This window comes from Lytechinus variegatus, chromosome 5 (assembly GCF_018143015.1).
Source record: "Lytechinus variegatus isolate NC3 chromosome 5, Lvar_3.0, whole genome shotgun sequence".
NCBI classification, from domain to species: Eukaryota; Metazoa; Echinodermata; class Echinoidea; order Temnopleuroida; family Toxopneustidae; genus Lytechinus; species Lytechinus variegatus.
The window spans coordinates 18128062-18150639 of record NC_054744.1 but is presented as its reverse complement, the minus strand read 5'-3'; the positions used below and the strand labels follow the sequence as shown (position 1 = coordinate 18150639).

At 36.3% G+C, this 22578-nt stretch overlaps 1 protein-coding gene across 1 annotated transcript in view; it reads left to right on the top strand.

The window, feature by feature from the left end:
• The window catches only part of LOC121414922 (maltase-glucoamylase, intestinal-like), a 57412-nt gene extending 37835 nt beyond the window's left edge, over positions 1 to 19577 (top strand). Inside the window, exons 28-46 of the mRNA XM_041607968.1 lie at positions 558 to 670; positions 1142 to 1267; positions 2280 to 2411; positions 2715 to 2819; positions 9441 to 9503; positions 10739 to 10852; positions 11418 to 11502; positions 12125 to 12260; positions 12580 to 12713; positions 13264 to 13298; positions 13795 to 13911; positions 14244 to 14392; positions 14890 to 14974; positions 15734 to 15859; positions 16590 to 16726; positions 17614 to 17702; positions 18168 to 18217; positions 18396 to 18569; positions 19336 to 19577. Coding sequence (XP_041463902.1) covers positions 558 to 670; positions 1142 to 1267; positions 2280 to 2411; positions 2715 to 2819; positions 9441 to 9503; positions 10739 to 10852; positions 11418 to 11502; positions 12125 to 12260; positions 12580 to 12713; positions 13264 to 13298; positions 13795 to 13911; positions 14244 to 14392; positions 14890 to 14974; positions 15734 to 15859; positions 16590 to 16726; positions 17614 to 17702; positions 18168 to 18217; positions 18396 to 18569; positions 19336 to 19413 — 2048 coding nt within the window. The 3' untranslated portion in view covers positions 19414 to 19577. The remainder of the gene's footprint in view (positions 1 to 557; positions 671 to 1141; positions 1268 to 2279; positions 2412 to 2714; positions 2820 to 9440; positions 9504 to 10738; positions 10853 to 11417; positions 11503 to 12124; positions 12261 to 12579; positions 12714 to 13263; positions 13299 to 13794; positions 13912 to 14243; positions 14393 to 14889; positions 14975 to 15733; positions 15860 to 16589; positions 16727 to 17613; positions 17703 to 18167; positions 18218 to 18395; positions 18570 to 19335) is intronic.
• The last annotated feature ends 3001 nt before the right edge of the window (positions 19578 to 22578 follow it).

Genomic DNA, 22578 nt, shown 5'->3' with positions numbered 1-22578 from the left:
CAATTTACTGTTTATTTTTTATTCATTTTATATATGTATTGTTTATTTGTTTATTTTATCTTATTTTTTTTCATAAAATGTACTTATGAAAGGGGGCCTTCACCCTACAAGCTCTGCTTTTTAGTTGGTCTCCTTCTCTTTCGATTTCATAGTATTATTGTATTATAAAAATGATTTATATATTATATTTTGTAAACATGTATATTGAACTATCATTGTAGATGTAAAAAGATTGAAAGAGAAAATAAATGAATTGAATTGAATTGAAGTCCTTAGGTCAGAGGGGAATGCCAAGAACGACCATGACCAATTAAGTGGCCAGCTATTCATCAATCTATCTAATTTATCTAAAAATTTGCAATAAAACATAATTAAGTTTGAGGTTTGGGAATTGACTGAAATACCTAAACAATACAAGGGTAGTAGCAAAATATATTTATGAAAGCAGATAATGAAAAAGGTACCCCTGGTTAGTTCGCATACATTACCAAGATTGAAATTATTTATTTTCTATCGTTATCATCTTTCTTGAGTGTTTGATCTGTCTGTTGTCTCAGATTTTACGGTCCAGCCAACCCCTGCTTTGACCTATCGCACAGTCGGTGGAATTTTGGACTTTTACATGTTTCTCGGGCCAACACCAGACCAAGTTATTCAACAGTACACAGAGGTAATATCATATAATAAAAACCATATATCTTCGGGTTTCTTTATTAAATATTTACACATATTAACCATTGTAAATATTTCCCATCGTAAGGACAGTTTTGAATGACTTTGTAGTTATAACACAATTTTCAAAGTAATATACAATTCGATTAGTTTGTTGAACTATACTACTATATCAATATTGCAAATGTAACTAGGTTCTATCGTTAAACAGAAAAAGGTAAATTACAGAATATAAATGGTAACGGTTTTGTAGAATCACCTCAATAAGGAAGATTACAGAACTTATGAAATCCTGTCGAAACTGAAAGCAGTGTTTTATTCTCGTTTCACTGGAATATTGCAAATGACAGAATACATACCATCTTAACAAATGAAGCAGTGCGGCTTAGGGACCTTTATTTTTTGCATTAATAAAACCATATCTGGAGCTTATATTATTTTACATTTATTTTCTTTTCCAAATCATAAGTTGGTCGGCCGTCCGATGATACCTCCATATTGGGCTTTGGGTTACCATCTAAGCAGATATGGTTATGACAATCTGGACAATCTACAGGAAGTTGTGGCGAGAATGAGGGAATATGACATTCCTCACGTAAGTTACCGTTACGATTATTCAACGTCATTCTTATCACGACATTGGCTATAATAGTTACGTGTTTAAATCAATTCACCTGTTGCTGTTATGTATATTGTCATGTACAAGGGATTACATAGCACATGTTATGGAAAGGTTTGATTTATATATATGTATATAAAACGACAAAGAAGTCTTGCAAGAGTTAAGTCACGTTGTTGTATTGGCATATGTTTTTTCAAGTGATATTGGAATTCCTAAGGTAAAACAGCTTGTTATTGACTGACGTTTTCTGCATCTTTTCTTGTAAAAGTTTTAAAATGCTACGTCTTTACTTTTATGAATTATTGTCTCTATTTCCGTTTTTTCTGTTTTATATTGTTGATGGAGTTGTCATGATCATGATGATCATGATGATAGTCATATCAGGATTGGCATTTTCTTAAGCTTCCCCCTGACAATATAAAACTCTTTGCGAAACAGATTTATTATCCGAATATCATATTGAGTAAATTATACCTTATCGAATGCTCGAACCGAACGATTCAATAGTGTTACATTAACTTCATTTTTAATTACAAGTGTGTATAATCACAATTATGGATGACCATTATTTCCCTACTAACGTTTCCATGGACCGATTAGTCCACTCAGATGGTCAAATTGTTGTTTCCACAAAATTCTCAATAGTGAACAGTTTCATATTGAAATATACAAGATGAAACAGATATCGTATTGTTACTTTAACAAAGTCATGAAAGTGGAATATTAAGGGGTGTTTAAAAACAAACTTATTGAAAAAAAAATTATAGACAAGCTACGGACGATCCTATTGTCTTTGATATAGCATGCATGGAAAGGGGTAATCTTTACGGAATAAACGTGATAAATGGTACATTGGACATGTAAGTCAGAATATCACTAATAAGAGCAGAGCCCCATAGAAAACTATAACAATAACAGCATGTTCACATGTAGGGGAATTTCAGCATATTTATTCTCCCACTTTCATATTCTGTATACTGTGTAGGATGTTCAATACAGTGACATTGATTACATGAAGAGGAATCTGGACTTCACCTTGGATGAGGAGAATTTCGGTGGTTTAGGAGAGTTCGTAGAATCCATCAAAGCAGAAGGCACAAGATATATAATAATGTTGGTAGGTGATCATCGGTTCTTGGACCTAGCAGTGATTGAAATAGTTTTGTTTGTATGGTTGTGGGGGAACCGGGTTTGGTCATCGTCACCTTTTTTTTACTTGTCAGGATGGCATCCAAATGAACATAATTACTATTTTTGAGGGGCAGAAAATCTTAAAAGCCTTCCCCTTCCCCCTCCCCGTTCAAATCCCCATACAACTTCAAATGTTAAGATACATCCGTCAAGGCCTCAAAATTTACTCGTATTAACTTACTGTACATCACCTCTGTTTTATAAATTTCATTATGTATTTCCATTAAAGGACCCAGCAATTTCAGCCAATGAAACTGGTTATGAGCCTTATGATCTCGGTGTTGAAAACGATGTCTTCATCAAAGACGAATTTGGTGATTTGAGATACGGAAAGGTAAGTGAATTGAAATAAAATAAACATTCCCCAGTAGGGTGACACGACATTTGCTCTGGCGACAATTGCTCCAGGCTTCATTATTGTGCAAGGTAATAGTGTTAGGGTTATAGGCTATAATATGGTTGTATGTTGTAGGACTTTTTTTTCAATTATTCACCTACACACTAACTGCTGCTTGACACCAAAAAACATGAATAAGGAATACGTAAAACTGATAAATACAGTTATTAAAAGATTGAATCAAATCTCTTCAATTATTCGGTTGTTTTCTTTTGATTTGATTTACTATAATTGTACATGAAAACATACATGAATATTGATAAGATATATCTTAACTTAACAATAATAGTTGACTCGAGCCCCCGTCATCTCTTCTGGCCTGACATGCCCCACTCGGCCCTGGTGGTCGGTCCAGTTCCTGGCCTCCGCAGCTTGCGATGTCTCTTCCACTCGGCCTCAGCAGACAGGGTTGCCCCTTGATGAGTAGCCCCCAGATAAGAGAGATGTGGCTTCGACGAATTAGTGGACGAGATCGAGTCCGAAATGATGACGTGAATTTTGACGAATCATGTCGGTGGAGAACCGGCGGCAGCTGGGGTCGTTATCTCGTCACCGACGTAGGCCCTCAGTTTTAACTTCGACTGCCTATACTAATATCTGTGGTCTGTTCTAGCTTAGGTGGTTCTCCCTGAATTACCGAAACTAACCTCCTAATATACCCTACCGTTACTAAGACTAACTGTAAAATTTCTATAAAGTCATTCAAAGAATTTCAATAACAGAGGAGTGCATATAGACTGTGGGATGGACAAGGAAAATGTCTCTAGTTTTTCATTTCCGTGGGGCGGCAAATACAACCACGGTTCTTGGACATGATAATATGTAAAATATTATGAGTGAATACATGCACAATGTTGCCATCGTTAAATTTTGCTCCTGACCTCAAAATTAAAATAATAATATGCAAAATCGTACCATTGACTCGACTGGAAATTCCGCCATTCACCCCGTGTGTTAAGGACTTCCGTGAACGCGCGCAAGCGTGCACAATGCATGTAACCTCGTTCGCGTTTTATTTTTTTTAATTCGCTGTACATGATATACGTTATATACAGAATATACGATGGCGGATAAGATGTCGTCGTCTTCGTCGTGTTTTGACAGCGAAAATGACGATTTATCACTAGCAAATATATGCTACATGCACGTCTTACCCAAGGAAAGAGGGCCAGTAAATTCCTTTCAAGTAAAGAGCTAGAACAAATTTAAGCCTTTGCTGCATTTGTTGATGTAGACTACCTGGGACTTCAGAATAAAAATAGCTATTCGTGCAGCAGAGAAGTTTGCGATTGACTTGCATGCAACCCGGCCCATCCCAGGGAGCAGTGGCTTAACAGTGCAGGGGGGGGCAAGCTATCCCCCCTGGCGGAGTTCACCGGGAACTTAAAGGGGAAAAAAGAAAAGGGGGAGAATGAAAGGGGAAAAAAGAAAAGGGGGAGAATGAAAGGGGAAAAAAGAAAAGGGGGAGAATGAAAGGGGAAAAAAGAAAAGGGGGAGAATGAAAGGGAAAGGGGAAAAAGAGGAACTGGAAAAGGAAAGAAAGAAGAACAGATAGATTGTCATGAAAAGGTGATTTTTTTTTTTTTTAAATAAGCATGCAAAATCATAAACAAAATCTTGTTTACCGTGGCGTACAGACCAAGAAAAAAAGGAAAAGGAAAGAGAGAAGGGTGAAAAATATGTTATCTTCTTTAACATTATGTCAAAATCTGAAATTGGATTTTTGTAATAAAAATGTATAATTTTTTGCTCACTCGCATTGTTTTTTTTACCCGATACACCATATCGCCCCTCAAAATGTTGCCTCATGACGCCATTGCCTGCCCCCCCCCCTTTGAGAAGCAAAATACTAAAATTTGTAATGTAAATATGCCATTAAAACAAAGGTGTGCCCCCTCTTTTGAAATTGAAGACCCTTTTTTTCGTGTACGAAATATACTTCATTTGTGGGTGAAAACCTTTATTTTTATTTTTTTTTTGCTTGTCAATTGGTTGAAAAACTTTTTTTTCATATCAAGTCCTTTCACGCCTTTTGGACCCCTTGCGCGCGCCAATGCTCAGCGGCGCACGCACAGTCGCACAAGCGCAGCCCAGCCGGCTAGCGCTAGGGCTATACGCTAGGGCACGGCGGCCGTGGCTCCTGCCTGCTGCACTGCATATTAGGTACAGTACGCGCCCGGCCCGAATATGACAACTTTTGCCATTGGCTTGTGGGCTGACACATGTTTATTTAAAGCTAAAACGCGAACGCAAAGTTTGACCAATGAACATCATTCTTACATCATCGTAAAGCTTAGAAAAAACTGCACAATGACTCATGGGAACTAAGCTGTACGATACCATCAAGCGAAATTGGAAGAGTGGGAAATCGTTTGTGGTGACATAAAGTAGGATTTTACGTTGAGTTTCATCCTAGTTTTGATATGAAAGGGATGTTTTTGACCCCAAAACGCGAATGTAATTAACATCTTTGCAAAAATTTCAATTATTTAATGGAAATGATATGATATCATCAGCATTATATCATGGGAACTAGGGATAAAAGTGGGAACTTTTTTCAGGAATGACAAAATTGTTAACAAAACATGACATTTCCAATGGTATTTCCATAGAGTGGTAGACACGCGCGGAAAGCACGCGCAGTTAGTGTCCCGTAGGATTCGATATGTGGGGGGGGGGTGGTCGAAACTTTCCTCTGAAAAATTAGACCCCTTTTGGAAAATCATGGATCTGCCCCTGATAAGACCGGAGATTTTTTTGCTCTTGCCCCTCCTGCATGGCCACCGACCCGTTACGCTCCATGCCCAGCCCGACCAGCATTGCAGCAAGATCCGAATGGATCAAACTAACGTTATAGATGTAACGCGTTACATCTTGCTCAGAGCCAGGTCAAACATCGTTCGTATCACCAGCATTCCAGCAATCAAGCTATCGAAGGTGAAAAAGATACAGAGGATGATTTTGAGATGGTGATCCTTGTTATAGCGATCTTTGTCCATGCCAAAATTGTTTCACTTTGTGCTTTTGCATTTCATTCTCTGCAAAAGTGAAGCAGTACAAGCTTTGATGATTTTTGTATAGGTCTAGATTTCTTAATTGAATCGATACATAATGTGACTCATGTCATGACTTACTTCACCGCCACATTTACAAGCCTATGAACAGAAGACGAAGTAAGTCATGAGTCACATTATTCATCGACTCAATTAAGAAATCTAGATGTAGACCTATACAAAAATCATCAAAGTTTGCACCGCTTCACTTTTGCAGAGAGTGAAATGCAAGAGCACAAAGTGAAAACAAATTACCTTCGATCGCTTGATTGCTCAATGCTGGTGATATACGAACGATGTTTGACCTGGCTCTGGGCAAGATGTAAACGCGGTAGGCCTACATCGAACATCTATATTTATTTTGATCCATTCGGATCTTGCTGAAATGCTGGTCGGACGTCGGGCTGGTCTCCCGGGGCCGGGCTGCATGCAAGTCAATCGCAAACTTCTCTGCTGCACGAATAGCTATTTTTATTCTGAAGTCCCAGGTAGTCTACATCAACGAATGCAGCAAAGGCTTAAATTTGTTCTAGCTCTTTACTTGAAAGGAATTTACTGGCCCTCTTTCCTTGGGTAAGACGTGCATGTAGCATATATTTGCTAGTGATAAATCGTCATTTTCGCTGTCAAAACACGACGAAGACGACGACATCTTATCCGCCATCGTACATTCTGTATTATAACGTATATCATGTACAGCGAATAAAAAAAATAAAACGCGAACGAGGTTACATGCATTGTGCACGCTTGCGCGCGTTCACGGAAGTCCTTAACACACGGGGTGAATGGCGGAATTTCCAGTCGAATCAATGGTACGATTTTGCATATTATTATTTTAATTTTGAGGTCAGGAGCAAAATTTACCGATGGCAACATTGTGCATGTATTCACTCATAATATTTTACATATTATCATGTCCAAGAACCGTGGTTGTATTTGCCGCCCCACGGAAAGTCACAATTTTAGCGACCATCCCACAGTCTAATATAGCAACACATTCTTATTAATAAGAGGCACTTCCTGTGCATCTGTACACCTACATTCGTCAATGCTAGAGCACTGTATTGGCTATTTATGACACCTGAATGAAAATGCTTCACCTAATAAGAAATATTTCTAACACCTGTACAAAATATGACATCAACCTGGTACACTTGTACTCTAACGTATACATTCGTAATTCCAAAGCTTCGTTATTCCGAAGGTTCGTTAATCCGAAAGCGAAATAAGGTTCGTTGTTCCGAAGGTTCGTTTATCCGAAAACGAAATGAGGTTCGTTGTTCATTTCGTTTTCGGATTAACGAACCTTCGGAATTACGAACCTCATTTCGTTTTCGGACTAACGAACCTTCGGAATTACGACTTTTATTTCCTTTTCGGATTAACGAACCTTCGGAATTACGCCACAAATTTTCGGATTGACGAACCTCTTTTCGTTTTCGGATTGAGGAACATCGATGTATAGGCAATTTACGTGTTTCGGAATTACGAACCTTCGGAATAAAAAACCTTCGGAATTACGAACCTTCGGAATTACGAAGTGTAACCGTACTCTAAAGGGGGGGGGGGTATCAAACGTTTCCAACGCTTGCTTTTTGAAATATTCAAAACATATGTACATGTTTGTCTATTAACCTACCCTGACCTGGACCAAGTAAATATGTTTAAAGGGGAATCCAGCCTTGGCCATAGAATGTTGTGTTGGGAAGGAGAAAAATGAATTAAACAGAATGGTGAAAGTTTGAAAGAAATCGGACAAGCAATAAGAAAGTTATAGCTGCTTTAAAATTGAGATCACTAATACCATGTAGATATCAAATTGGCAACTGGGTAAGTAAATTATGACAAGGGGCAAGGACAACTTTCCCATAGGCCATGTACTTTATTATCAGGGATTTGTGGTTTTCTCCTAAGTACCCATTCCCCTGGGGCAGTAATCTAAATATAACCCAGGTAGTATATTGTTTAATGTCCTCATGAAAGAAAAATACAATTTGAAATAAAACCTTTGGGGAAAATGACATTTTAGCCATAATATGTATTGAAGTACATGGAAGAGTAGTCCTTGCCTTACATCACTATGACATCACATAAGCGCCCAATTTGAAGTCTCCATAGGTATAGTGATTACCAATATTTACAACTTTTAAAAATCATAACTTTCTTGTTATTTGTCCAATATTGTTCAAACTTTCACCTATCAACTTGTCTGATTTTTCTTTTTCTTATAAAAACAAGTTTTTATTTGGGTTGGATTCCCCTTTAACACATGTTTAAAATTTAACTAAAACATATCTATGATTGTATTCCTTTCCTGATACACTCTTAAAATGTTGGGCAATATTACTGATTCAACTCTGGGTTGTTTTCAACCAATAAGCCAGTTCGTAGTTCCTTTCTGCGCATGATCAAAATATTCTACGCATGATCAGAGGAAGGTAATACAGCACTGCGTCCTCGAACGACTGGTATTTCACAGTTTGCCAAGTACATTGTGCAACATGCTATGATCTGCATTCAAATTAGGAATGCAACAAATACCTTCATAAAGTGTTCATTGGTGTGCTATTCTAGTCACCTGGTCTATTCAATCTCTTCATCCTGCTATGTAAGGCATGCTCACGTATTATCTTGCTTTGAAATCTGCCTATCATAATGAAAGAAATGAAAGGTCATTTGATCAAAATTGTCTATGAAGTAACTACGAACTGGTCTACATTGTGCAGTTTTCACCCAACGCACACATTATTGGTTTAAAACTACCCAGAACTGGATAAAGTTTTAACTAATTGTTGTGTGGACAGTATGTTGCCCAACATTTTTTTTTCACGAGTGTAGTGTTAAATCGAGGGTTGAAGTTGTGTGGAATTCATAGCGGAGCAATTATCGCCGGAGCAAATGTCATGGAATCCCCAAGTATTATTTGGATATGCATACACGCACACCTACACCCTCGCGCGCACCCTCACCCATACACCCCCCCAAAAAAAAAAAATATGTATCGTATTATATGCACTTAAATACGCCGGTCTATTAGTTGATTTGTGAAGTTATATTCATCTTTCGATATCTCATATGTTATACAAAGATATGATATTAAGAATATTGAAAAAAGCCAGATAAAGAATTGATTATTTGTTAAGTTTACGTATGCTGCTTAGGGATAGTATCCGCAGTGCGAACAGAAGCAGTATGAAAGTATTTGATTTGAGCATGATTTTGAAATTCCCGCTCTGTTCATAAACCGGACTCAAATAGTAGAAGACAATAAAACAAAAGTCAGTGTGTTTAGTTATCAAATTATCAAAGGACAGCAGTTCGCAATACATTATTTAACTTAACATTAACTGTATCTGTAACACGACTTCCCTTGTAAACATTATTAAGATCATGTTTTTTATTTTTTTATCATCATTTATTCTTAGTTGTAGTGATGGTCTATAATTATGAACGAAAAGAGCATACAGGCGCCAACTCTATTTTTCTGTTACTTACCTATATACAGGTGTGGCCAGACTACCCCAATATCACCGTTAACAATTCCGTTGACTGGGATACAGGCGTCAGGGTAAGAATAGTCCAGATCGGACCCTTGGTGTTTGGAAGTTCTCTTTCCCAAAGTTGACACAAAGTTGGTGAGGAGGGAAGATGAGTGGATTGGCGCTGATTAGAGAGTTGGAGTCATGCGCCCTCTATGTTAGCTTTGGGAAAGAGAACTTCCAAACACCAAGGTCCAGTCTGGACTTGGATAAGGACAGCATGAGACTTGGATGGTTTTTCAAAACAAGTTAAGTGAGAATTGAAGTCATGCTTAAGTGACTACGCACGCAAGCCACTTAACGCGTTTTTTCATTGATGGATACGTGATATTGAGCATCCCATGTTCATAATCTGACCAATGCGGTGATGCGTCTTATACTACACGCAACGGCGAATTTAAGGACTATTTTTTACACTTGAATCTTTCTGGAGCATTTTCGGGTTTTGTTGCGTTTTTTTATCCACTGTGTGCATTTTGCATTAGTGAATATTCGTCCAGGATATTATTTGTATTAATGAGATAAGAATCTTAAAGGAACTATAACGTTGACTCCACAGAATGGCTAAGAAGGGCTAAAATATATCGCATGTTATCGAAGTTATTTCAGCTACATGCTTATCAAGCTGTAAAATGAATCTTCATTTTGCACACGAATTTTATGTTTAAGAGGACAATAACTAACTTCTCTGCCCTGTTGAGTTACTCAGTTATACTCTACATACAGCAGCAACACGTTGCCATGATGCCCCCACACTGTTTTATCAGTACACTTGTATCAATTTTGCCAAAACTATGTTTCTCTCGTCTTCAACTCATGCAAAGTATCTTAAAATCGTTCAATATCTTTATATGCCTCAATAAAACTGATTCATTAATACCTTCACAATAGTCTACAACAACAGCAACAGTGTTCAATGTGAAATAAACAATATTTCAATATGCATGATCCGAGTAACTTTTTCAGACGACAGTTTGATTATCTCCGGATTACTACTTGAACTTAAACTGAGAAAAGGGTGATTGGCCGATGTGAGCATGACGAGGAAATGCAAGGGGAGATTATTGCCTGTTAGGTGTAACAAGAAAGATCAAAATGCAAGCTCTCAAAATTGTTAATAAACTTCTGTTCATCTTACATGATAATACACTTTAACTTTGCATTTTCCATTTGTTTTTAACTTACGTTCACATAGACAATTATTAAATGTATATAACACCCCATAATCATTTGTTATTATCGTTTTAATTTCATATTTACGCAGCTCTATCGTGCATACGCAGTATTCCCAGACTATAGGAAACAAGCAACGAAAGACTGGTGGATAGACCAAATAACAAAATTCAAGGAGATCATTAATTTTGATGGTCTCTGGCTGGTGAGTGATATCTATTTCTGATTATATTCTTATTCGTCTGTTTACTTGTTCATTTATTTATCTATCCATGTAGATATTATATGATTTAATTATTTGTCTTCTGATTCCTTTATATATTTTTGGGCTATTTATAACTTTTACTATTTTTTTAATTATTATTATCGTTCGTTGTAATTAGTTTTTCGATCCATTATGTTGCATTTTTGTGAACTTCCCTAAATAGCTTTAGGGCCAAATTTTTCTAATTAGTGTAAACAACGTCAAGAATACACATATTTATCTTGATTTATTAGTTTTTTTAAATCCTAAACGTGAGGTTTGATTTCATTCATATTAATCATGTACATTGGTAATCATTCATTATTTATTAAAATAATTTTGGTGTATTTGTGCTGATCTCAAACTACAGCTGTTTCGTATCATTATTGGGATCAAACAAGAACACTGACGAGTGACGAATAAAGGCCCACAACTAGAGTGCAAAACTTTTTACAAATTATATGGGCTAAGGAAATTAAAATAGGCTTTGATTTTCAGTATTGTTTATTTTACTTTCTTCTTCTAGGACATGAACGAACCAGCTAACTTTGTCCATGGTTCAGTCGATGGGTGCAGCGAGAACACGTATGATTTCCCGCCATATGTTCCTCGTAAGTATGAATGGGCACCCAAGACGACCAAGATGGCAGTCCCTTCAGCATAGTCTAGTCCGTGCTATTGGACTGCACTGTTTCATGCTTCCGTGTACCTTTATTGGAAAAAGAGTATAGAGATATGAAGTTCTGACTTTTGGGACTAAAAATATGTCATCGAATTATTTCAATTGATAATGACCATGATGACTTGGTATTAATTGAACATAAAACAAATGCTAATTTTGGACAAAATATGAAACATTTGCCACTGTACTAATGCATGGAAGTACTATAAAAAATATCCATCATATGATTGCAACCATATCAATATCACTCTTAACATAACTTGCTTTTTGTGTTTACATCCATGCATTATTCATTGAAAAAGCCGGATAAAATTTGTCTGGGTGCAGCGGGGGTACACGTGCACGCTGAGGCAGAGACGTTCCGACACTGGCGAGCAAAACGAAATTTGTACCCCTTCTTCTGCTTTCAACAGCTGATTTTCCAAGATGTGCACCCCATACCACTTTAGTCCCTTCTCCCCAGGATGTGTACCTCCACGTGTTCAAACCAGCCTTCACCCTTGACTTTGAGAGATTTTCTGCTTACTTCTCCTCTGCTTACTTTTTCTCAGGTATTTCAGGAGGAGGGCCGATTTATGATAAGACAATCTGCATGAATTCTGTTCAGCAATTCGATGATAATTGGAAGGAGAACCACTACAATATGCACAGCCTCTACGGATGGAGTCAAACTATTCCGACAGTCGAGTAAGGGTCGGGAATACCTCATCAACCACCCCCCATCACCACCACAGACCTAACAGAGATAGGGAAAAGTGAAATAGAGAGAGGGAGGAATGAAAGAAAGGAAGGAAGGAAATAAAAAAGAAAGAAAGGAAGGGATGGATGTTTATGTCTTTGTTTTGAAATAATGGAAATGTATTCCGGTGTATCCTTTACAGTGTAACTTAAATAAATTATATAAAGATCACCTCTTTATGTGTTGGGTCAACTTATACGTAAATTATGTTTGCTCCCCTCTCTCCTCTTCTCTTATTAATCGTGTCTCTTCTCTTTATAATTCTAGTGCTGTACAACAGTTGACTGGGTTGAGGAGTCTGGTTGTTACGCGGTCCACGGTACCTAGCAGCGGGACTAACTCTGGCCACTGGCTGGGAGACAATGGTTCAAACTGGCCCCAACTTAGATACTCCATTATTGGTAAGATTTAATACTATTTCGGGGTACTAGGTATTGATATCATACACTGCAAAGGGATATGTTTATTATTGTCACGATCACTATTTTTTTTTCATCCTACTCCTCTTCTTATCTTTCTTCTTCTTTCTTTGCTTCTTCTTCTTCTTCATCTTCTACTTCTTTTCATTACTTAAGTGTATAGTCCGAGACCAATCTTTTACGTCACTACACCGGAGTGGTAGCAAAGTGTCCAGTCTCTCTAGAAAATTTTAATTCTAAGATAATGAAGAAACCTGAAATAACATTAAACTGAGACCGAAGATAATATTCTGTATTCAAAATATGTCATTAGTACCTATTGGCCTGTATGTTTACAGATCAAGAATCGAAGAAATGAAGTCCAAAACAAAAATCCTCTGAAGCAAAACAAACAAACAAAAAACAATCAAACTTGGAAAAGGGCAAGTGATACATATTTGTTTATTAATATGTTCAGTTTTTAACTGCTCTCTCTCACCTATTGAAAATTCTTATCAAACCCCCCAATTCCTCTGCCTTTTTTTTACCAAAGGAACACTTGAATTCAATCTCTTTGGAGTTCCCCATGTGAGTACAAAATATTCACACCTTATTCAATTTCTAATGAGATTTTTTTTAATCTGTTGATTCATTATATTTAAAATAGGTATGTTTCACACCCTTATTATTAAGCACAATTTTATGCTTTATAAGTAACGGTAGTAGTGCTTAAAATATATGATATGTTTTGTGTTTTTTATTTATTTTTTGCTAAAGCAACAAAGTTTGATAAAATATATCTTATAGTATGTTGGTAACAATTTCCAAAGATTGCCAATGGTTCAATTATTTCATTATCATATGTGTTACCATGACTTTTGTTGTCACGATCACTATTGTTATAGTTATGACATTAATTGCTTTTTTAAATCTTTACTTTTATGAATACAATCAAGCGACGCTCCTTCAATTTAAGCTTCAACGCCTATTTGTTGATTTCTTTTCTGTTTTATGACACCATTTTCCACCTTTTTTTTACTTGAGATTTTATTGAAATTTGTTTCTTGGCATTCCGATGTGTCAGGTTGGGGCTGATATTTGCGGTTTTTTCAACGACAGCCCAGAAGATCTCTGCCGCAGATGGCATCAAGTGGGGGCGTTCTACCCATATGCCAGAAATCACAATGGGATCAGATATCAGGTATTTAGTGAGCACTTACCAGAAATAAAGAATATAATTAATGGATATATATGAGTAGGGGTACCAACAGAAAGCAGAAAAAGGTGAATGAACAATTGAAGAAATAATGATTAAAGCTTGCAACATGGGAATAAAAACTTTAGGTCTGATGATAAATAGTTACTTAACTTATGAAATAAAAATCCCGTTTTATTTTCGTGTCCGATTAATATGCAGATATGTGTTTTAATTGTTTAATTCACCTCTATACTTTAATCTCCTTTTCTCTATTCTTCTCTCTCCTTCTTTCTCTCGCTCTCTCTCTCTCTCTCTCTCAATATTACGTTTAATAGGCTCAGGATCCCGGCTTCTATGGAGCAGAATTTGCTGTCAGTATTCGGGATTTGCTTCACATAAGATATAGAATGCTCCCATACCTGTATACCCTCTTTTACCACGCCCACACGCAAGGGTCTACCGTCGTCCGGTCTCTGATGCACGAGTATGTAAATATGAACTGCTCATGTGACGTCAGTACACACCCATAGGCTAAGTACACGACTAAAACGATTGTGTAAATGAAAAAAAAATAAACAAATCAATTTCAAATACGGAATAATTTTCCCATACGGATGTACAATTGTACGAACAATAAGGTCATTGTACGAGCTATTGTATTTTATACTCACATCTTGCCTGCCATTTAAATGTACATATTGTACATTGTTTTTTGTTTTATTGCGCAGGGCCTGCAGGGATAGTAGTTTGCCAACTGAAGAGAAATCCCTGTTGAAATAAAACTGGAAATAAATAAATAAATGAATAAGATAACTACGAGAACGACAATTATTTCGCCGGTGACAGACGTAAATGGGCACGAATTCAAGGAATGTGTCTTAAATCATAATTATGTTGAAAGTGGTAGGAATGCACTCGAAGTCCACACTTGCACTAGTGTTGCGATTATTGTAACAATGTGTGTGTGTGTTTTTTTTTTAGATTCACACATGATAGTCACACGTGGGGAATAGACAGACAATTCATGTGGGGCTCAGCTCTCCTCATCTCACCTGTACTCGAAGAGGTAAATATTGTCACACCATAACACTTTCTGTACTCCTAAATATATTTATGATTATAATTAATTTGGATAGCTGCTTTACATACTACTATTTCTAATATCACTACTACTGCTACTAAAATAATAATACTACTTTTACTACTGCTGCTACTACTACTACTACTAAACTAATAATGATACTACTATACACTCTAGAAATAAGGTTTACCCAACAATGGGTAAAATGGGAACATGCCTGTTGGTTGGGTAAGAAGATACCAAGTATTTTGTAAGGATTATACAATGTTGCGTTGAAATTTACCTTTAAAACATGCATTTTTCGCAACATGGGGTAAAAACAACAACAAGAAAACATGCTTGTTCCCTTTCCCCTAATATTGGGTGAAATTTTACTCAGTGTTTTTTAGTGTACTTCTACTACTACTACTACTACTACTACTACTACTACTACTACTACTACTACTACTACTACTACTACTACTACTACTACTACTACTACTACTATACTACTACTACTACCACTACTACTACTACTACTACTGCTCCTGTTGCTAATACTCCTACTACTACTACTACTCTTACTCTTTACGTCAGTGCTTGCACATGTTCTGCTTTCTGCCATTACTATTCCAGTAAAGTCAACCCATTTAAATATACATGCTCATTTGTTCAGTTGTACCCTAGATATTTTATCTGTTTTATTTGTATATTTCAACTGTTTGTCTATAATGAATAATGAGTAATGATTTACTCTTTTAACAGGATACCACAGTCGTGCGGGCATACTTCCCACAAGCTCGCTGGTACGATTATTATGTGGTGGGTATAACGAAGCAAAAAATATATGTCTTTTTAATTTTTGATAAATTCCTTACCATGGTTTTGTCCGAAATCTAATATGGAGATTTTCATCAAAACTTTTACTTTTAACAGAGGGCACAGATTACCATTATTTTTTTTATATTAATTATTAACAAAATTTGCTCTGCGCTTATCACAACAAATGTACAGATATACTAACTCTACTATAAATTGAAAGTTATTAATTTGAACATTCCCAATGTATTTGCATGAAACGGATTATGGAACTCGAATGAAATAAAGATGGAATTTCAGATTTGAAATACTTAATTGAAAAAACCTTACTTCCTGGAATAAACGTTATTTTTTTAATCGTATAACCTATATGCCACTTGTGAAATAGCTTTGTTCGCCCATCTTAGAGAACTAAATTTCAGTATCATTTTGTAACTTCATATTTAGAATTTACTCTTAGTTTCATCTAGTTCGGCTGATTTTAGTTATAACTATAATAACCCCGAGCAAACGTAACCATCTTTTACAATAAGTCGACCATACAACCGCTGGTGACTTTGGCGATAAAATGAAATGAGTAGTTTTATCATTGACAATATCAAAAGTAATAGTGATGATATTTCACTGAATATTCTAAATAACGTTAATGCTAATGGTTATGAATACATTCATAACAATAACTACCTATCAATCACGATATCGAATCTGTTCCAAACAAAACGGCAAACGAAACTATTCTAGACAACAGTTAATATAAGTGCACTTCTTTAAATTGAATTTGGTGTGCAAATGGTGACTACAGGGATTTGAGATCTCCGCGGAAAATCTGGAAGTAGCTGGCGGCATAAATCTTGCTGCACCAGCCAACGTCGTTCCGCTTCACTTCCGAGGAGGTTATATCATTCCAACGCAGCAACCACATAACTGCACTAAATTCAGGTATACACCAGAGGGTCAGGGGAAGTGGAGACTGAGAGGGAGGCAGGAAGAGGAGTGGGTAGAGCCCGGGGGTGGAGGCGAGGATAGACTCGGCTGTATGTCAGCAGGTTTAGGCTGAACGGATTGAGCCGAGTGGAGATGGGGATGAAATAGAGGGAGAGGGCCCGGGAGAGGGATATGAAAACAGGGAGAGAATCAACAATAGAGAGAGAGGGAGGGGGGGGGTGAGCTGATGGGGCTAACGGGAAGTTTGGGGATAACTGAAAAAAATAATAGGATCGCTATACACTCTTAAAACAAATCAGTCAAATTGACTAGACCAGTAGTCAGCTGGGAGCAACTGATATGACAATCACTGGTATTCACATTTCTGACATATATTCTAGTCAGAAATAACTCTGTTCTAGTAAAATATGACTAGAAAATAGTCAAATATGACTAGAATAACAAGTTGCACCGAGCTGACCCTATTAACTAGTCATTTTAGACTGTTTTTTTTTTAATGTACGGTCTTTTGAATGATGTGCTTTGACCATTCGGTAGTACACATTAATGTACGATGTGCCAGTATCTCTATCAGGTGAATGAAGGATGTTGGTAGGGAGACGAGCAGAGGGATGGGCTGGAGAAGCTTTGTATTGGCAGTCTTTTTATTGCACGACCTTGATACAAAACAGTGTTGAAAATATTGAATGAATCATTTCAGATAACAATAAATCAATGAATAGTCTCTCATTTTAGAAAGCAATTAACAATTTTGTTGTTTCGTTTTAAGAAATTAAAATGCAATGAATGATAACATCTACGTTCCTTCTCCCCTGCCCCGTCATTCACCTCTTGACAACACATCTTTCATGGTTTTACTCGGGCATCCTGAAATAATGAAGTCGTCTAAACCCGTTTGGCCTCATAGTACCTCTCGATGAATCGATGGAAGCTGCTGGAGATCTCTTCTGGGACGACGGCGATTCCATTGGTAACGTGACGTCATATAACACACTATATTACTTGGATGATAATAATGATGATTCCAGATCATAATCCTAAAATGTCGAAATCAATGTTATTGAGTCATATTGGCAGGAGGCAATTCGGCAAATCGTGTTAATAATACTGAAAATAATAATAATAATAATGATGATGATAGATGTTATACAGCAAAAATCGAATATTGGCCCATTATCTATCGATCAGACTTGTATATCATTGGGTATACAATTATGTACGTACGTATTGCTTCAGGAATCTATCTTTCTATTTATCTATCTATCTGTTGATCTATCCATCCATCCATCCATCTATCTATCTATCTATCTATCTATTTTACGAGAACCTACCAAGTCTCGTCTGATCAGTTAACTTGAAATTTGTCTTTTTCCATTGGGAGAACTCATTTTTTTGTGCCAAGTTTAATGTACTGTATATATATTTTCTTTTGCAGATACCGTTGAAAATGGAGAGTATTACTTAATGCGGTATATGTTTTCAAAGGTAAGTAACAAACTATATGTTCGGATCAGCTTGATCTTGATGTTGCTCGCGATGATGATGATGATAATGATAATAATAAAAATAATAATAATGATAATAACAACAACAATAATAATAATGATAAAAATATAGATGAAAATAAAGAGTTGATTGGTTGAAAAAAAAATTCTCTTTACAGCACATCCTGACGTCAGCGTTAATTCATGTACCCACGAATCACCCAAGTGCACTTTTGGAAAATCTGGCTTTGGACGATATAACTATATATGGACTAGAAAGAGAGCCATCCGTTGTAAAGTTCAATGGTGGAGCATTGAACGCTACAAGTTTCGAGTTTGAAGCAGAAACAAAGGTATCCTACCTGCTAACTTACTATGTTCTCTGATGGTTCTATACACAGACACACTGGTGGGTATGGGCGAAGGGGCTGCTGTCCCAAAAGCTCCCAAACATGATTTTCTTGTTCTATTATTGAATTTTTAGATAAATTACTTTCGTCGAATTTTCTGGTTTATTGATTATTGACCTTTTTTACATGCCAAATATAGTACAAGCTTTGAACAAATTATTCTTTATCTATACTCTTTTGAAATAATCAACTGTATAAAAAAAATCAGTACCCCCCGCCCCCTTATTCCGGGGCTCTTTCCACCTCTGGTCTTATTAAATATACTACACAAAAAGTATACTCGTGTGAAATTAGAATAAAAAAAGCACAACAGGCAAAATTTTAAACATTTTGCGCTTTATTGATTTGTGACCTTTAGTGAAATTATGCATTAAACCAATCGTTTGATATGAGTCATTTGCAAATTATATCATTCTTGTTAGTTCCAATGGCTGGAATTGATTTTCTTCCTCCTCCTACTACTACCACATCTTTCTTATTTCTGTTGCTCATTTTTTTTTCTTATATTCCTTTTTATTTTCTCCCCATCCACTCTCTCTTTCTCTCTCTCCCTTTCTCTATCATACATGTATGTCTTGTACTTGCTGTTACGTTTCTGTTTTTCTTCTCCCTTCTCTCCTCCATTTCTATTACTATTCTTCTCCGTCTTATCCCCCCCCCGCCCCTCTCCCTCTCTCTTTCTCTCTTTGTTATCATTGTCTTTTTTTAGGTTCTTTCGGTGAGGTCTTTAGATCATCCAATGACAGATGTCTTCACTTTGGCAATCGAGTTTTCTGAGAGCCCATAGAGATATTTCTGGGTACGTTGCATGGTGTGTTGGAACGGAAGCCTTATCGCCAAACTGTAGTCCTCAGTGAACGCGTCTTAACAAAAAACAAAACAAAAATGAGAATACATGATAGGTTTGGGACCCCATAGAAGCAGAGCTTGTGAGAGGGGCCCCTTATAACGTACATTACAACAATAATGAGATGAAAAAAAAAAATATTTACAATGATTAAATCTAAAGAGTAAATAAGAAAATACATACAAACACAACACGCACACATGGTTTATCAAGAATCAATTTAAGATATTTTGTAATCTTTCAAATAAATAATTTCGACATGAATTTTTAAATATGGGCAGGGTTGGACTGGATCTAAAGTTTTGTGGTAACTTATTCCTTGATCTAATGAAGATCACCTTTCTTATTCTTAAGATATGATTTATTTTAGCGATGCTTCATTAAGATTCAAGTTAATGACCCCACTACACACACACACAAATAGTAATAACATATGCATATTTAATTCATTTTCTTCTTGTACTCATTCAAATAATGATTAAAAGTCGGGCTTTGGCTCTATACAGTAAATGTCCAGCTTATAAGCTCTTAGAGCTTTCTGTGATACATGTACACTCTTGTATATATATTATCTAAATGAGTATACGAAAGACAAACGTTATGTAATGTTGACAATGATGTATTTAAAAATCAAATAAGATGCTTAGATTTCATGAACGTATTGTTAATTATTTTATGAAATACATTTTTTTTTCATCCGAATGCAAACGCTGTTTCTTAACACTTCACGACAGCAAATACATTGTGTTAGTTTGATATGGAAAATTATTTAATATCAAATAAATCTAAAAGACAACGGTCTGGAATAGAATGATTTTTTTTTTACTTTACTTTACTTTGCTTTTATTGTTTTCTTTACATAATTATTTTGCTTGGTAGATTTAAGACACGTTTAACATCTGCTATTCTGTATGAAATCGATATATGACACATCAAGGATTACGGTATTTTCATCAACCATTTATGGAGTGATAAAAATGATCATAATATGTGATGTACAATTTATTGTGAAAAAAACTGTATGTTATCATTCTGATACTAACTAGATAATGGAACCCAGTAGTAAGGTGAATAAAAAAAATTAATGTTGCGTTGATACATGTACACTCTTGTATATATATTATCTAAATGAGTATACGAAAGACAAACGTTATGTAATGTTGACAATGATGTATATAAAAAATCAAATAAGATGCTTAGATTTCATGAACGTATTGTTAATTATTTTATGAAATACATTTTTTTTGCATCCGAATGCAAACGCTGTTTCTTAACACTTCACGACAGCAAATACATTGTGTTATTTTGATATGGAAATTATTTTAATATCAAATAAATCTAAAAGACAACGGTCTGGAATAGAATGATTTTTTTTTACTTTACTTTGCTTTCGTTGTTTTCTTTCCATAATTATTTTGCTTGGTAGATTTAAGACACGTTTAACATCTGCTATTCTGTATGAAATTGATATATGACCAATCAAGGATTGCGGCATTTCCATCAACCATTTATGGAGTGATAAAAATGATCATAATGTGTGATATACAATTTATTGTGAAAAATTGTATGTTATCATTCTGATACTAACTAGATAAAGGAACCCAGTGTTAAGGTGAATAAAATAAAAGTTGCGTTTGATGTACTGTACCTGAGTTACATATTGTAATAAGCATGTAGTACACAACAAGATTCTGATATAACATGGAGGAGCCGTGGTGAAGTGGTTCTGACTTTCGCCTTGTAAACAGAGGGTCGTGTGTTCGAATCCCACCGCGGTCTGGGCGTCCTTTTGCAAGGCGCCAATCCACACTTTGCCACTCTCGACCCAGGTGCTAAATGGGTACCCGGTAGGATGTGAAAGTCATTGTAGCTTGTCCAGTACTATGTGCGCCTCACAGGCGACTGACTGCAATACTCCCCAGGGAGTGGAGGATGCGCACATATTGTGTGCGGGAATGACTGATTGAATCCAATGACCGGGGTAATAATATATCTGTAAAGCGCGGAGACACGTCGTTCCGATGGATAAAGCGCTATATAAAAGCCGATTGTTATTATTATTATATTAAAAAAATATAAACCCCTCAAAAAAGTTCTGCAACGCAAGTTTGAGTGCTAATAAATTTCTTAATGTGCCATCATCATGTGTAAAAGTGATATCTTTAGAAAGCATGATTATTCTCCTTTACAATCATGTGTCATTTGTAATGCTGGTGTTATCATGAAATACACAGACATGATAATACGCAGCAATTTTAGAAATGAAATGTTGCAAAATGAGTCGTTTTCAATAGCGAATTTCCAATTGTTTCGAGGATGGACCGAGTGCATTCACTGTTACCTGCATGGTGGAAATTCTATAGAAATTGAGACTCTTGTTAGAAATCAATGCATTTTGCAACATTTCACTTCTGACTTTTCTCAATGTTCAGGGTGATTGGATATTGGATATTCCATGATTACATAATCACAGCAAATGGCATGTCATTGTGAAGAAGAATAATTCAGCTTTCCAATGATACCAGTTTCATCCTTTATACTTCATTAACCAAAACGATATCATCCCCCAAAACTGAGTTGCAAACTTTTTTGAGGGGTTTATGTACACGTATTATCAACGGGATGATTAATGACGACTAATTCGAAAGACTGATCACCCGATGAGCAGATAAATCATGGTATATACATACATTCACACTAATGAAGAGTTCAACAGGTTCCCTCAACAAAGGGACGTGGCTATGTACATTTATGTACGATCAATGGAGCAGTGAGTTATCATGCACGAAAACTATGCAAAGTTGTACTCTTAATGGAAAGGGCAGGGGTCTTCAGGCCCTACCTTTTCTTAGCCTTGGTCATGGACCTTCAAGCCTTGACTTTGAGGGGGCCTTGACCTTGGCCTTGAGGAATTTGAGCCTTGAAATGTTGACATATAAGTGCCCTTTTTGGCTCCCCCCATAAAAATATATTCAGCCGCCTCTGTCCCAGGGATTGGAGAAAGTGCATACGTTGAGAGTGTGCATGCCAGGATCGGTTGGCCGGGGTAATAATGATTATTGCAATTTAAATCTTCTAGAAAAGTGATATACTGAAAGTACAAAG